At 47.3% G+C, this 15,701-nt stretch overlaps 1 protein-coding gene across 1 annotated transcript in view; it reads left to right on the forward strand.

Annotated features, from left to right (window-relative positions):
- The window catches only part of AGPAT4 (1-acylglycerol-3-phosphate O-acyltransferase 4), a 65,831-nt gene that overhangs the window by 39,045 nt on the left and 11,085 nt on the right, over positions 1–15,701 (forward strand). The window contains exons 4-7 of the mRNA XM_064158250.1: positions 1,487–1,648; positions 4,384–4,537; positions 10,491–10,593; positions 12,907–12,982. Coding sequence (XP_064014320.1) covers positions 1,487–1,648; positions 4,384–4,537; positions 10,491–10,593; positions 12,907–12,982 — 495 coding nt within the window. The remainder of the gene's footprint in view (positions 1–1,486; positions 1,649–4,383; positions 4,538–10,490; positions 10,594–12,906; positions 12,983–15,701) is intronic.

Below are 15,701 nucleotides of genomic sequence, written 5' to 3' on the forward strand. Positions count from 1 at the left end.
TTTTTCAGGAAGTGATGAACCAACAATTTACACACACACACCCCTCATTATATTAAGTAGCAAAGTTAAATCTAAGCCACTTCACCAACATGGGCTGCCTTGATGGGCAGGAAAGGAGTGAGTAGCGTCAGATGTTCTGTCCAAAGGGATATCAGTACCTGTTTTGCTTTTTTTTTCATCCCCATACTCCAGAAACAAGCTTTGAAGAGAAATTCAATAGTGTTAAATGATTCTACCATTCAGTAAACAAACCTGAACAATTGAAGTACTTTTATTGTTGCTATTGCCTGTAGTACTGCTTAAGGTTTCTGAACCATGTGTATGCATCAATACACTCTTGTGCAGCAATGGCTTTGTGACTCTGCTCCTTATTCAGACTGGGGAGGAGGTTGTCATGGTGAGTTGTCTGAACTTTGGGGAGAAGTATAGCTGCAAGATATCTTAAACTTGGCTTGCCACTGCCCAGGATCTCTTTGTGCTGATCGATACCCACCTGAACATGAGCCAGCAGTGTGCCCAGGTGGCCAAGAGAGCCAGTGGCATCCTGGCCTGCATTAGGAATGGTGTGGCCAGCAGGAGCAGGGAGGTCATTCTGCCCCTGTACTCTGCACTGGTTAGACCACACCTTGAGTGCTGTGTTCAGTTCTGGGCCCCCCAGTTTAGGAGGGACATTGAGATGCTTGAGCGTGTCCAGAGAAGGGCAACGAGGCTGGGGAGAGGCCTTGAGCACAGCCCTACAAGGAGAGGCTGAGGGAGCTGGGATTGGTTAGCCTGGAGAAGAGGAGGCTCAGGGGAGACCTTATTGCTGTCTACAACTACCTGAGGGGAGGTTGTGGCCAGGAGGAGGTTGCTCTCTTCTCTCAGGTGGCCAGCACCAGAACGAGAGGACACAGCCTCAAGCTGCACCAGGGGAGATTTAGGCTGGAGGTGAGGAGAAAGTTCTTCCCTGAGAGAGTCATTGGACACTGGAATGGGCTGCCTGGGGAGGTGGTGGAGTCGCCGTCCCTGGAGCTGTTCAAGGCAGGACTGGACGTGGCACTTGGTGCCATGGTCTGGCCTTGAGCTCTGTGTTAGAGGGTTGGACTTGATGATCTGTGAGGTCTCTTCCAACCTTGGTGATACTGTGATACTGTGAGTTAAGAGTTTTGTTTTACATCGCTTGGATCTTCTGCATGGCTTGCTCAGTGGTTGAAGGAATTTGGCTGATGTTTTGTGTTTCAAGTTTTGGCTAGGGTAGACAAGCACACACATACTGTATATATTCAATTCTGGAAGTTGCCTTTCATTCAGCTCTCTGAGATTAGATTTGACTGTTCTCTTACCTGAGGAAAAACTGCATAACCTTTGGTTTGCTTTTGCACTAGTGTTAAAACGGGGAGCGGGCAATATGAATCAATATATTAGTGTCTAATTGTGCACGTGTCATACTCACAGAGAACTCTAGATAGTCTAACACTGTTTTACTTGCTTTGACTCTATCTTGCAGAGCTCCAAAGTCCTTGCCAAAAAAGAGCTCTCCTACATGCCTGTCATTGGCTGGATGTGGTATTTCCTAGAGATAGTCTTCTGCAAGCGTAAGTGGGAGGAAGATCGGAAAACAGTCGCACAGAAGTTGCTGAACCTCCGGGACTACCCTGAAAACTTTTGGGTAAGTAAGGGCCAACAAATGGAGTGCAGGGCACTGTGGTACTTGGGGAGGATGAAGGACATAGACAGTCAGCAGGCTACTCCTGAGAAGCTCAACTCAGGAGCCCAGTGGAAGCCTGGTCACAGAAGTGACGCCAGGGGCCATCAGCGCTGCTACCAGTTGAGGGTGGATGTCACCTTTCAGTAACAGGGAAGTGTTACTTTTTGCATTACCACTATTATTGAGCCTGCCTGGCATTTCCTGCTTTGGGAATGAAAAGCCTTCCTTTATATACATATATATATTTTTAATCAACACTCAGAAACATCTAATTTCTTGTCAGGTGGTGATGGTGAGAGAGGAATTCAATTAAGGAAATTGGGCTTTAAGCAGCCTCACAAGGGCCTGCAGAAACTATTGCTTACAAAGCTGGTTCCTGATGAAGATGTTTGTGCTGTATCTCTCATTTTCTGAAACTTTGTTGTGTTAGTTCTTCTTCAGTCGTTGATTGAAGTGAGTCCTAAGCAATTGTAGCTAAGCTCTGTGCTTGCATAGTGATTTAATGTCTTTCAGGCAGAAGGCTACCTAGCAAAGGGATAATTTTTGACTTCTAGTTCCACTCTCTAGCACAGGGATTTTTTCTGTGCTCTGTGATTCTTAAAAGGTATTGAATACAGAACCACAGAATTTCTTAGTTTGGAGAAGCCCTTCAAGCTCACCGACTCCAGTCATGAGTTTCACACTGACAAGTCCTTGACTAAACCAAAGCCCTCAGCACAACATCTAATCACTAGGAAACACTGTGGTTGGAAAGGACCACCAGGATCATCCAGTCCAACCTTCACCCCAGCATCCTTGATCACCAGACCATAGCCTCAAGTGCCACATCCACTCTTCTCTTAAACACCTCCAGGGATGGTGACTCCACCACCTCCCTGGGCAGCCTGTGCCAATGCCTGATCTCCTGCTCAGGAAAGAACTTCCTCCCAACATCCAACCTAAACCTGCCCTGACACAACTTGAGGCCATTTCCTCTTGTCCTATTGTTAGTAACTGGGGAGAAGAGACCAGCTCCAGCCTCACTGCAACCTCCTTCTAGGTAGTTATAGAGGGCAATAAGGTCCCCTCTCAGCCTTCTCTTCTCCGGACTAAACACCTCCAGCTTCCTCAGCTGCTCCCCATAGGTCATGTTTGCCAGACCTCTCCCCAGCCTCCTCACCCTTCTCTGCACCTGCTCCAGCACCTCAGTGTCCCTCCTATACTGTGGTGACCAGAACTGGACACAGAACTCGAGGTGTGGTCTCAGCAGTGCTGAGTACAGAGGCATGATCACCTCCCTGCTCCTGCTGGTCACACCATTGCTGATACAGGCCAGGATGCTGTTGGCTTTCTTGGCCACCTGGGCACACTGCTGGCTCATGGTCAGCTGCTGGCCACCAACACCCCCAGGTCCCTTTCCACCAGGCAGCTCTCCAGCCACTCCTCCCCCAGCCTGTAGGGCTGCTGGGGTTGTTGTGGCCAAAGTACATGACCTGGCACTTGGCCTTTTTAAACCTCAAGCGATTGGCCTCAGCCCATGGCTCCAGCCTGTCCCAATCCCTCTGCAGGATTTCCCTACCCCCCCCCCCCCTTCTATACACCTATGCAGTTCAATTTTAATTGGTGAGCCACCATCCTTTATATACCACTGTAGAGGGATGACTAAGAAGGAGCTATATACTTGTAGCAAGAGAGGTGATGCAGTTGTCCATGTACACATGGGGTTATTGCAGTGTAGAGTTTTAATTTGCCTTCTTATGGTAACATAATGTCAAAAGGCACAGCAGTAGTCCCTTAAACATAGAAAGAGCACAATAAGCAGACTGGAAGGATTTTTTGATCAGTTCCTCATCATGTTTCATTTAGCTATTTAACTTAATGCATTTGAAATGTGATTAAAAGTGTTCTTAAATGAGCTGGAACTGAAGACAGCAGCTTGGCTACTTTTGTTTCTTTCTCTGTTGGCTACGTCTTTGCTGTGGGTTATGAGAACTTAGCTTGTGTGATTTGGCAGTGCTCTTTGATGTGTTAGCTTGCATTCAGGCTTGGCAGAAAGCCAATGAACTAATGGTAAATCTCCAAAGGTCTGTCTGCTCTCCCCTGCCTGCCAGTGGCAAAACTATAATTGTTCATGTCTGATCACCTCCATATTCATAAAGGGATGAGGCTTTTTGTTGTCTTGCATCTACTGCCTCACACCTCTTACTAGCTCTGTCGTTGGCATCACAGTTTACTGCCTGCAGTTGTCAGTGACACTTATGCCATAGTGAAAGCGAGCAGGTTGGAGGGAGGGGAAGCGAGCTGGGCACTGAAGCATTGCCTAGACATGTGTTTGGTTTAGACTGTGACACTTGACCACCTTACCATCAGTAAGAGATATCTGAGTGTTTTCTAATATCTCGTTAGAGATGGAGTGACTCATTTAGAGAAATAAAGTCATTCTGATAGCAAGCAGCAGAGCAGGTGGTAAAGCCTGAAGTCTAAGAAGCTAAAGGCCTAAGAATTTCAAACCAAAGGGTGGCAGGTTGGATGGGTGGTGGCAATGAAGAGTGTTTGCTTTTGGCTTTTTTGTTTGTTTGTTTTCAAATGCTAAATATGTATGAGGCTGCATCTGCCACTGCTAGCAGTCTTCATTTGAATTTTGTGGTTGTGAATTAGAGGTGCCTCTGGTTGGACAGATGTAGAAGACCTGAGCTGCTGTTCTGTCTTGGTTTTAGTTCCTGATTCATTGCGAGGGCACAAGGTTCACAGAGCAGAAGCACCAAATCAGCATGCAAGTAGCCGAAGCCAAAGGCCTGCCCAAGCTCAAATATCACTTACTGCCACGAACTAAAGGATTTGCTGTCACCGTGCAGTGCTTGAGAAATGTAGGTAAGGAAAGCCACAAGGAACCATGTTAAATGGTCACTTCATCTAACTGGTGCCACTTTGCAATGCTCTTCTTTACCCTGCAGCATGCATTCTAGCAGAAAAGCCCTGAGATCCATTCTGACCTTTCTCCCAGCAGCCTGTGAAAATGAATGAGTAGGTTTTGCTAACAAAGCCCTGGGCCAGCATGGATATCTTTTTTGTTTTCTGCTATTATGAGCCTGTATTGGAGGAACTCAGCTTGTATGTTCCATACCTATTGCCAAAGGATAGTATTTCTTAGTACTTATGCTATGGTTTGGGTGTTACCTTCCCCCTCACACTTTGGAAAATCACCCAGACTAGACTCAGTGGCTCTGGCAATGGAATGAATGAATGAATGAAGCTTTATATTTACAGCTTAATGCAATATCCAAGCAGATATTTACAATCTATACAGCTATAGACAGAAATAGACAAGGTAAAGGTAATACAGAAACACAGCAGCCCTCCCAGAAACCAGAGTCCCCAAGAGAGGCTCCCAACCACCCTTCCACCTTCCTTCCACCTCTCTCCCTTACCCAAGACTTTGCCTTACACTGAAGGTAGTTTGGAGGGTCGGCCAGGGGGGTTAGGAAGCAGATGGATTAGTCAGGCAGCCCAAAAAGCCCAGAGAGCTATTCCCAGAGAGCAACTCCTTTATCTATGTTTGTGTTCTTGTTCTTATCCATCTCAGCAAGCCTATGAGTGCAGCAGACATCACCACTGTTTCCTTTTCACAGCCTAGCATCTAATTCTTCTCACCAAAATATCCTAAGTAGCTTCAAACTGGCACAACTTACTAAGCAATCCTATTCTAGATGAAGCAATAAATCACTGGAGGAACTGAGGCACAGTGTCCTAAAGCAATATTGTGGTCTATATCTGCTTCAGATAAAACCACTGTCTAATGGAAAAAATATTCTGCTTTAAACTTCTGTAGATATGTACTCACTAGAGTTTATTTATGGAACTGGGAAAGCAGAGTAGACCTCAACTGAAGATATGTGGAGCTGAAATTCACACATCAATTATTTCTGCTTTGTAGAACATGAGTTTGTGTCGTTCTGAACTCTCTCTCCCTAGTTATTTGTGGTTACTTGCAGTTGCCAACTTTAAAGTGACAGCAGTAAGAATGTGGCACACGTGCTTCAAAGTGATTTTCCTTGACTAGTGTGATCCATTGAAGTCATTGCCATGCGCTCTCTGGGCAAAGGAAAAACAGCACCAAGCAGCCATAATGCTGCAGTGGCTTTGGGATTTGGTAGACTTTTGTACTGTTAGCAGGCTGATATGTTAAAAAGACAAAGTGATCAGTGGTTTGAAAGGAAATGTTCTTCAGCTTCAGCTTGACTGAAGTTCATGTCAAAACTTCTTTTGTCTTCTTTGAAGACGTGTTTCCATGTGGCATATCTGGGATAGGTGCTGTTGTAAAAGCTTTGTAGTCAACTCACTTGCTCTCTGTCATGCTTCTTCCACCATACTCCCTTGCAAGACAGGTAGATGATATCACTGTTGTAGCTTGTCAGGCATCCACAACTTCCCACCCCAAAATGTATCACCCATCTTGGATCTTTTCTGATATGTAAGGAAGTAGTGATTGCAGCATCAATAACTGCCTTATGGGGCACAGTTTAACCTTTCCTTTTGAGTTAGGGTGACCGTTTTCCTGAGGGCACAGGGAATTAGACCTGAAGCAGTGAAGAAGAGCAGAGTCTAGACTCTGTGACCTCCAATGCCATGAGCTGTGAATAAGTGTAGTGGTTTTGGAGTTCCACCCCCCACCACTAGATTAACCAGACTAACTCAGCTGGCTGGAAGTTAAGGAATGAAGCTTTATATTTACAGCTTAGCACAATTTACAAGCAGATATATACAATATATTACAGATATTTACAACACATGCAGTAATATGCAAGTTAAAAGTAATACAAGACCCCTGACAAGCAGTCAGAGTGCCAAAGAGGGGCTCCCAATCACCCTTCCACCTTCTTTCCACCCACTCCCTTATCTCAGAATCTCTCTAATGTGCAGGGTGAGCTGGAAAGGTCAGCAAGGGGTGTTAGAAGCAGAAACCAGTTGGAAATACACAGATTCAGGCAGAAGAGTTAATAGGGCAACAGCCAGGCAGAGACTGTCTTATCTTTGTGCCCTTGTTTTTATATAGAATCATAGAATGGTTTAGGTTGGAAGGGACCTCAAGGATCATCCAGTTCCAACCCCCTGCTATAGGCAGGGACACCTCCCACTAGAACAGGTTGCTCAAAGCCTCATCCAACCTGGCCTTGAACACCTCCAGGGAAGGAGCAGCCACAACCTCCCTGGGCAACCTGTGCCAGTGTCTCACCACACTCACTGGAAAGAACTTCCTCCTAACATCTAGTCTAAATCTCCCCTCTTCAAGTCTAAACCCATTACCCTTTGTCCTGTCATTACAAGACCTTGTCAGTAGTCCCTCCCCAGCTTTTCCTATAGGTCCCCTTCAGATACTGGAAGGCCACTCCAAGGTCTCCTGGAAGCCTTCACTTCTCCAGGCTGAAGAGCCCCAACTCTTGTAGCCTGTGCTCATAGCAGAGCTCCTGCAGCCCTCTGAGCATCTTTGTGGCCCTCCTCTGGACTGGCTCCAGCAGTTCCATGTCCTTCTTGTGCTGGGGGCTCCAGAACTGCACACAGGACTCCAGGTGGAGTCTCAGGAGAGCAGAGAAAAGGGGCAGAATCACCTCCCTTGCTCTGCTGGCTGCACTGCTCTTGCTGCAACCCAGCACAGGGTTGCTGTCTGGGCTGCACTCACACTGCAGGCTCCTGTTGAACTTTCCATCACAACAGACCCCCAGGGCCTTTTCCTCGGGGCTGCCCTCAGCCATTCACTCTCCAGCCTGTATTTGTGCGAGGGATTGCACTGACCCAGGTGCAGGAACTCACACTTGTCAGTCATGCATTGTATTATTAGATCAATTAGATTAAGGTAATTGCCCATTGTGTGTGTGATACCTTATGTCATATTAAACTCATCTCTTTATCGCAGCCCTGAGTTGTGTATGTTACTCTTCCCCTCACTTTTGTGTTGGGAGAGCAGGGAGGTTAGCCCCTGGCTAAGCCATTGCTGTGAGTGAACTATAGTTAGAATCTTAGAATCATAGAATCAGTCAGGATTGGAAGAGACCATAAGAATCATCTAGTTAATCTTTTGTAGCTAGAGAGGCTTCAAAACCTAAAGCAAATCTGTTCTGTGTAATGAAATATTTTCTTGCATGGCTCAAGAGATCTCCCAATAAAGGTTCATCACTGTATTCATTATTGCAAAACTCTATAGCAGAGAACAGGAAAATGAATTGGTCTCTGGTAATTGTGTGGCATCAGGAAAAGAGTGCCTCTAAGGAAGGATCAGTGCTGGGCCCAGTCCTGTTCAATATCTTTATTGATGATCTGGACGAGGGGATTGAGTCCAGCATCAGTAAGTTTGCAGATGACACCAAGCTAGGAGCTTCTGTTGGAAGGTAGGAGAGCCCTGCAAAGGGACCTGGCCAGGCTGGATGGGTGGGCAGAGGCCAATGGGATGAGATTGAACAAGGCCAAGTGCAGGGTTCTGCACTTCAGCCACAACAACCCCAAGCAGCACTATAGGCTGGGGACAGAGTGGCTGGAGAGCAGCCAGGAGGAAAGGGACCTGGGAGTACTGATAGACAGTAAGCTGAAGATGAGCCAGCAGTGTGCCCAGGTGGCCAAGAGAGCCAATGACATCCTGGCCTGGATCAGGAACAGTGTGGCCAGCAGGACAAGGGAGGTTATTCTTCCCCTGTACTCAGTACTGCTCAGGCCACACCTTGAGTGTTGTGTCCAGTTCTGGGCTCCTCCATTCAAGAAGGATGTTGAGGTGCTGGAATGTGTCCAGAGAAGGGCAACAATGCTGGTGAGGGGCCTGGAACACAAATCCTATGAGGAGAGGTTGAGGGAGCTGGGCCTGTTTAGCCTGGAGAAGAGGAGGCTCAGGGCTGACCTTATTACTGTCTACAACTACCTGAAGGGGCATTGTAGCCAGGTGGGGGGTGGCCTCTTCTGCCAGGCAACCAGCAATAGAACAAGGGGACACAGTCTCAAGTTGTGCCAGGGTAGGTATAGGCTGGATGTTAGGAAGAAGTTCTTCACAGAGAGAGTGATTGGCATTGGAATGGGCTGCCCAGGGAGGTGGTGGAGGCACCGTCCCTGGGGGTCTTCAAGAAAAGCCTGTCTGAGGCACTTAGTGCCATGGTCTGGTTGACTGGTTAGGGCTGGGTGCTAGGTTGGCCTGGATGATCTTGGAGGTCTCTTCCAACCTGGTTGATTCTATGATTCTATGTGTTCAAAGAAACATTTTTGACGTGCTTGCTGTGGTTTAAAACAGTGAACACTTTTTCTGTAGAAACTGCTTGTTACTGCTATTGTAGCTTAACTACCAATGGCCCTTGCAAATCCTTTTAATGTTACCATGCAGTCCTGAACTGCAGAAAGTGTTTTCTCCAAGCTGAAACTTTTGTGCTGTTGGACTTAGATGATGTATTCCTCATAGCTTCTTCATTGTAGCAGCCCAGCTCACACAAAACATCATCTGTTACTCTCTTTGCCTTTGCCTTACAGCAAGTGTTTCAGTTATCAAATAGTGGATATGAAGGGAAGGTTGTTTTGAATCCAAACAACTCACAGACTCAGACTCTTCTGCTGTAGGATGTATCACAGTACCACAGTATCACCAAGGTTGGAAGAGACCTCACATATCATCAAGTCCAACCCTTTACCACAGAGCTCAAGGCCAGACCATGGCACCAAGTGCCACGTCCAGTCCTGCCTTGAACAGCTCCAGGGACGGCGACTCCACCACCTCCCCGGGCAGCCCATTCCAGTGTCCAATGACTCTCTCAGGGAAGAACTTTCTCCTCACCTCCAGCCTAAATCTCCCCTGGCACAGCCTGAGGCTGTGTCCTCTTGTTCTGGTGCTGGCCACCTGAGAGAAGAGAGCAACCTCCTCCTGGCCACAACCTCCCCTCAGGTAGTTGTAGACAGCAATAAGGTCTCCCCTGAGCCTCCTCTTCTCCAGGCTAACCAATCCCAGCTCCCTCAGCCTCTCCTCGTAGGGCTGTGCTCAAGGCCTCTCCCCAGCCTCGTTGCCCTTCTCTGGACACGCTCAAGCATCTCAATGTCCCTCCTAAACTGGGGGGCCCAGAACTGAACACAATACTCAAGGTGTGGTCTAACCAGTGCAGAGTACAGGGGCAGAATGACCTCCCTGCTCCTGCTGACCACACCATTCCTGATGCAGGCCAGGATGCCACTGGCTCTCTTGGCCACCTGGGCACACTGCTGGCTCATGTTCAGGCAGGTATCAATCAGCACCCCCAGATCCCTCTCTGTCTGGCTGCTCTCCAGCCACTCCAACCCCAGCCTGTATCTCTGCATGGGGTTGCTGTGGCCAAAGTGCAGCACCCTGCACTTGGAGCTATTGTCTCACACACACTTCACCCATTCTGAGTTGAACTGTATATATTGCTAGTTGCTTATGAAGTGTGTATCACCTTGGTTATCTGCTTAGATGTGGGGCAGAGTTGTGTCATTCTCAGTGAGTTAAGCAAGCTAGTATTTTTTTTTCAACTATTTGATTCCTAGAATGTCTTAGGTATATTCACTGTCAGACACTGTAACTGTAATTGTTTCCTATGCCAGACATTCTGCTGATGGGGAAGGAGGCAGAGGTGGGAAGAAAACCTTTCCATTTCACTGGTGCAGCTCCTTGAATAGTCACTGGTTTCTTAAACCCTGCATGTTGAAGATTCCAGTGTCATCTTTACCTTAGTGACAACTCAGACCGTGGTGCTGTTGCTGATATGTGGATGTGCTCTTTGTCTGGGAGTGACTTGTTTCCATTCTGTTACTACAGTAATGACATAACCTGTTTCTCTTCTTGTAGTTTCTGCAGTCTATGATTCCACCCTCAATTTCAGAAATAATGAGAATCCAACATTGCTGGGAGTTCTAAATGGAAAGAAGTATCATGCAGATTTGTATGTAAGGCAAGTAATCCATATTTCAGTTCCTTTGGGGCATACAGGAGTGTGTAGTTTGGACAAATGAGGAAATGGGCATGTCTTTACCAACCTGGCTTCACAGCACTGCAGATAAAAACTCATATGGGATGGGAAAGATTGCCTGTAAAGCTCTGTGAATGTAAATATGTGGAGGCTCTGTAAAGTTCTACAGCAGTTTGTGTTTGTTAAGTTTTAGTCATTTGTGTGTCTGTCAGCTCAGCAGTGGTGACTCCTTTTCCAGAGTACTGAACATCTACTAAGTGTCCAGATAGAGTGGCTTTTATGCCTGTCTCTGGCATAATAGTTCCCACTCAGGCTCAGGACTGTTCCTGTCTCTGTTTGGTGTAGTTGTTGATGTATCTGGCACTCTGTCCCTACCAAGAAGTGGGATATTTAATGAGGAACTGGGTGATGAGCAGTGATTCCACAAGTTCATCATAATCCCTTTACAGCTGTAATTAGCCAGTCCAATTGCTTTATCTTGGGTATTGGCATGAAGCAGACTGTTTGAAAACATATTTTCCTTAGAATTGATTTTTTTCCACAGATATAAAGAAGCTTTTCTCCTGATTCTTATGGATGAAATATAAGTTTGCAGTCCCATTTGACTCCCATGGGTAGCTCAGCTTAGTGGCTTTGTGTTTGGAGTACATGGCCTGTGCAGCTAGTGTTTGCAGAGGAGAAACTGGCCTTGCCTGTGGGGTCCTTTTCTCCCAACAGGAGGAGTACATCTCTCTGCATGTCCTGTTATGCCCTTCCAGTCTACTGCATGGCTACCTGACAGAGGATACAAATTGCTTCTGATGATTCAAGCTAGCTATTTGTCATGTTCATTTGAGACTCCTAAAAAGTTCTTGCAGGAAGCTCAAGCCTCATATCAAAATTAATTCTGGCAATTACAGAATCACAGAATTAATCAGAGATCATCAAGTCCAACCTAGCACTCAATACCATCTAATCAACTAAATCATGGCACTCCAGCCATTCTTTAAAGGTTTCCAGGGATGGTGACTCCACCACCTCCCTGGGCAGCCCATTCCAATGCCAATCACTCTCTCTGACAACAACTTCCTAACAACATCCACCCTAGACCTCCCCTGGCACAACTTGAGACTGTGTCCCCTTGTTCTCTTGCTGCTTGCCTGGCAGAAGAGCCCAACTTATACCTGGCTACAACCTCCCTTCAGGGAGTTGTAGATAGCAATGGGGTCTGCCCTGAGCCTCCTCTTCTGCGGGCTGCACACCCCCAGCTCCCTCAGCCTCTCCTCACAGGGCTGTGCTCCAGGCCCCTCACCAGCTTCATTGCCCTTCTCTGGACACCTTCCAGCATCTCAAATCTCTCTTGAATGGAGGAGCCCAGAACTGGACACAGCACTCAAGGTGTGGCCTGAGCAGTGCTGAGTACAGAGGCAGAATAACTTCCCTTGTTCTACTGGCCACACTGTTCCTGATCCAGGCCAGCATGCCATTGGCTCTCCTGGCCACCTGGGCACACTGCTGGCTCATGTTCAGTTACTCTCTACCAGTACCCCCAGGTCCCCTTCTTCCTGGCTGCTCTCAGCCACTCTTGTCCCCAGCCTGTAGTGCTGCTTGGAGTTGCTGTGGCCAAAGTGTAGAGCCCTTCACTTGGCCTTGTTAAATCTCATCCCATTGACCTCCTGATCCTGCAGAAATACTAAAGTGCTTTACCCTAGCTATAAGCATAGTTAGTTTTTTTTTCTGTATAACACCTAGCTGATTAAATACAGCCTTGAACTTCTTAGATGAAGTAAGAAGTTCATTCATAGCCTTTGTTTGGAAAGAGAAAAATTCAAACCTTTATCTAGGCAGGAGCTCTAGCAAAATGAAACCTAATGCATTGCTCATTCAGAAGTTCTTGGGCATGAGAGTGGTGAGAGGCTGGACTGGGTTGCCCAGGGAGGTGGTTGAGGCCCCATGGCTGGAGGTGTTTAAGGCCAGGCTGGCTGAGGCTGTGTGCAGCCTGCTCTAGGGTAGGGTGCCCCTGCCCATGGCAGGGGTGTTGTAAACAGCTGATCCTTGTGGTCCCTTCCAACCCTGACTGATTCTATGATGCTAACCCTAAGTAACTGATTTTCAGATGCACCTGAAAACCAAAGGTGAGTCTAGAAGCAAAGTGTGCTTTGCTGATTTGGGAGTTGTTACCACAAATTAGAAATAAATAAATAAATGCTTAGAGAGACTGCTGCCAGATGGTCAATCTGTCTGTGTCCTGTAAGTGCTCTTTATGGTCACTGCAGTATCTAGCATCCTTCAGTTTCTCTTGTTTGCCATTGGCAGGCGAATTCCACTAGAGGAAGTCCCAGAAGATGAGCAAGAATGTTCTAACTGGCTCCACAAACTGTACCAAGAAAAGGTGGGACTTTCATCTAGACAGTACTTGCAAGCCACTAATGTTCAGTAATTTATACTGCTAGGAGACCTTTACAGTGCATGTGTGTAATAGTCCTGCTTTGGGAGCTGGGGGTGGGTGGGTTGGTTGATTGGGTTTTCGGGATCAGGGCTCTGTATCTCCAGATACGAAGCAGTTTTGTGCTGTCAGTCATGAGTGCCTTTATTTTGTGCTTCAAGAGCAACAGGAAGAAAACTTAAGCAAGCCTTGACAGAGTAGTGTTAAAACTCCTCTTCAGAAAGTTTTATAAGGATACAAAAAAGCACAACTAGCTCCTGGTTGGTAGAAGGACCTCCTTCCCCTTAAAGGCATCTCCTGCATAAAGAAGTAATTCATGGACTAAATGAGGTATACTTTGCTTTAGATTTTCTTTGTCCCTGTTTTTACCCTGTCTTTTTTTACCAAGGCATGGATCCAGCATTAATAGGACAGGCTGATAACACCTGTCCCTGTCCCCCTGCCACACCTTGAGTGCTGTGTCCAGTTCTGGGCTACTCAATTCAAGAGAGATATTGAGATACTGGAACATGACCAGAGAAGGGTGAGGTGAGCCTGGAGCACAGTCCTGTGAGGAGAGGCTGAGGGAGCTGGGGGTTTGCAGCCTGGAGGAGAGGAGGCTTGGGGGGACCTCACTGCTGTCGACAACTACCTGAAGGGAGGCTGTAGCCAAGGTGGGGTTGGGCTCTGCTGCCAGGCAAGCAGCAAGAGAAGAAGGGGACACAGTCTCAAGTTGTGCTGGGGGAGGTCTAGGCTGGATGTTAGGAGGAAGTTGTTGGCAGAGAGTGATTGACATTGGAATGGGCTGCACAGGGAGGTGGTGGAGTTGCCATCCCTGGAGGTGTTGAAGAAAATCTGGCTGAGACACTTAGTGCCATGGTCTGGTTGATTGTCTAGGGCTGGGTGCTAGGTTGGACTGGATGATCTTGGAGGTCCCTTCCAGCCTGGCTGATTCTATAACTCTATGGATTGCTTTCACATCGTGTGCAATAGTAGACATACATTTAGGATTCCTAATTACATATAATCAGAGCAGAGTAGCCATGACTGTGTTTGTAGATGCCTTCTGATCTTTAAATGATTTTTTAACATACTTTCATATGCATCCTGCAGATGTTCAGAATCTGTTTCTCCGTGGTTTGGTTTTTGTGAACACAGCAGGTAATTGCTGGGGGCGCAGTCTTTGCATACAGCAGCACTCCTGGTCCCATCAGTGGGAGTCATAAGCATGCAAGGAATCACAGAATGGCCTGGATTGGAGGGCATCTCCAAAGGTCATCTTGTCCAATCCCCTCTACAGCCTGCAGGGTCATCCTCCACTGGATCAGGTTGCCCAGAGCCCTGTAGAGCCTCACTTGGAATAGCTCCAGGGGTGGGTCCCCAACCACCTCCATGGGCAACCTGTTCCAGTGTTCCACTGCTCTCACAGTAAAGAAACTGCTCCTAACATCCAAGCTAAATCTACTCTTCTCTAGTTTGAAGCCATTGCCCCTTGTCCTATCACTACAGGCTTTTGTAAACAGTCTCTCTCCATCCTTCTTGTAGGCTCCTTCAGGTACTGGAAGGCAGCTATTAGGTCTCCCTGGAGCCTCCTCTTCTCCAGGCTGAACAATCCCAGCTCCCTGAGCCTGTCTTTGTAGCAGAGGTGCTCCAGCCCCCTGATCATTTTCATGGCATTCCTCTGGACCCACTCCATCAGGTTTCTGTCCTTCCTATATTGAGGGCTAAGGAAGTACTGTACAATATTCACAACTCTGCCAGCTCTTGCATGTTCATATTCTTTTTTCACCTCCTTACAGCCTCAGTATCTGAAATAGAAATTGTCCTTGAGAATCTTAATTTCCATTAAAAAGAAAGCAAGCTACTAACTCTTCTCATGTATAAGAGAAGCATGGAAAATATGTGCTGAAATGCCCCAGGGAATTAGCAAAGCATAGCTGAAGAGGAGAAGTGTACAGAACTCCAATGTTCAGGACCAAAGGTTTATACTTTTGGATATTTGGATTTTGTGGGGTTTGTCATGAAAGAGTGGTGACAGACCTCTGCACTCTGACTTCCCTGCTGGGAGCAGGAAGGATCCAGTTAGCTCCTCACAATATAGAATATCATACAGGATCCAAGATCATCCAGTCCAACCTAGCACCCAGCCCTGTCCAATCAACCAGACCATGGCACTAAGAGCCTCAGCCAGGCTTTATTTTTTAACACCTCCAGGGACAGCGACTCCACCACCTCCCTGGGCAGCCCATTCCAATGCCAATCACTCTCTCTGACAACAACTTCCTCCTAACATCCAGCCTAGACCTCCCCCACCACAACTCAACACTGTGTCCCCTTGTTCTGTTGCTGCTTGCCTGGCAGAAGAGACCAACCCCACCTGGCTACAGCCTCCCTTCAGGTAGCTGTAGACAGCAATGAGGTCTGCCCTGAGCCTCCTCTGCTGCAGGCTGCACACTCCCAGCTCCCTCAGCCTCTCCTCACAGGGCTGTGCTCCAGGCCCCTCACCAGCTTTGTTGCCCTTCTCTGGACACATTCCAGTATCTCAACATCTATCTTGAATTGAGGAGCCCAGAACTGGACACAGCACTCAAGGTGTGGCCTGACCAGTGCTGAGTACAGAGGAAGAATAACCTCCCTTGTCCTGCTGGCCACACTGTTCCTGATGCAGGCCAGGATGCCAGTGGTG

The sequence above is a fragment of the Pogoniulus pusillus genome, chromosome 18 (genome assembly GCF_015220805.1).
Source record: "Pogoniulus pusillus isolate bPogPus1 chromosome 18, bPogPus1.pri, whole genome shotgun sequence".
Taxonomy (NCBI): Eukaryota; Metazoa; Chordata; class Aves; order Piciformes; family Lybiidae; genus Pogoniulus; species Pogoniulus pusillus.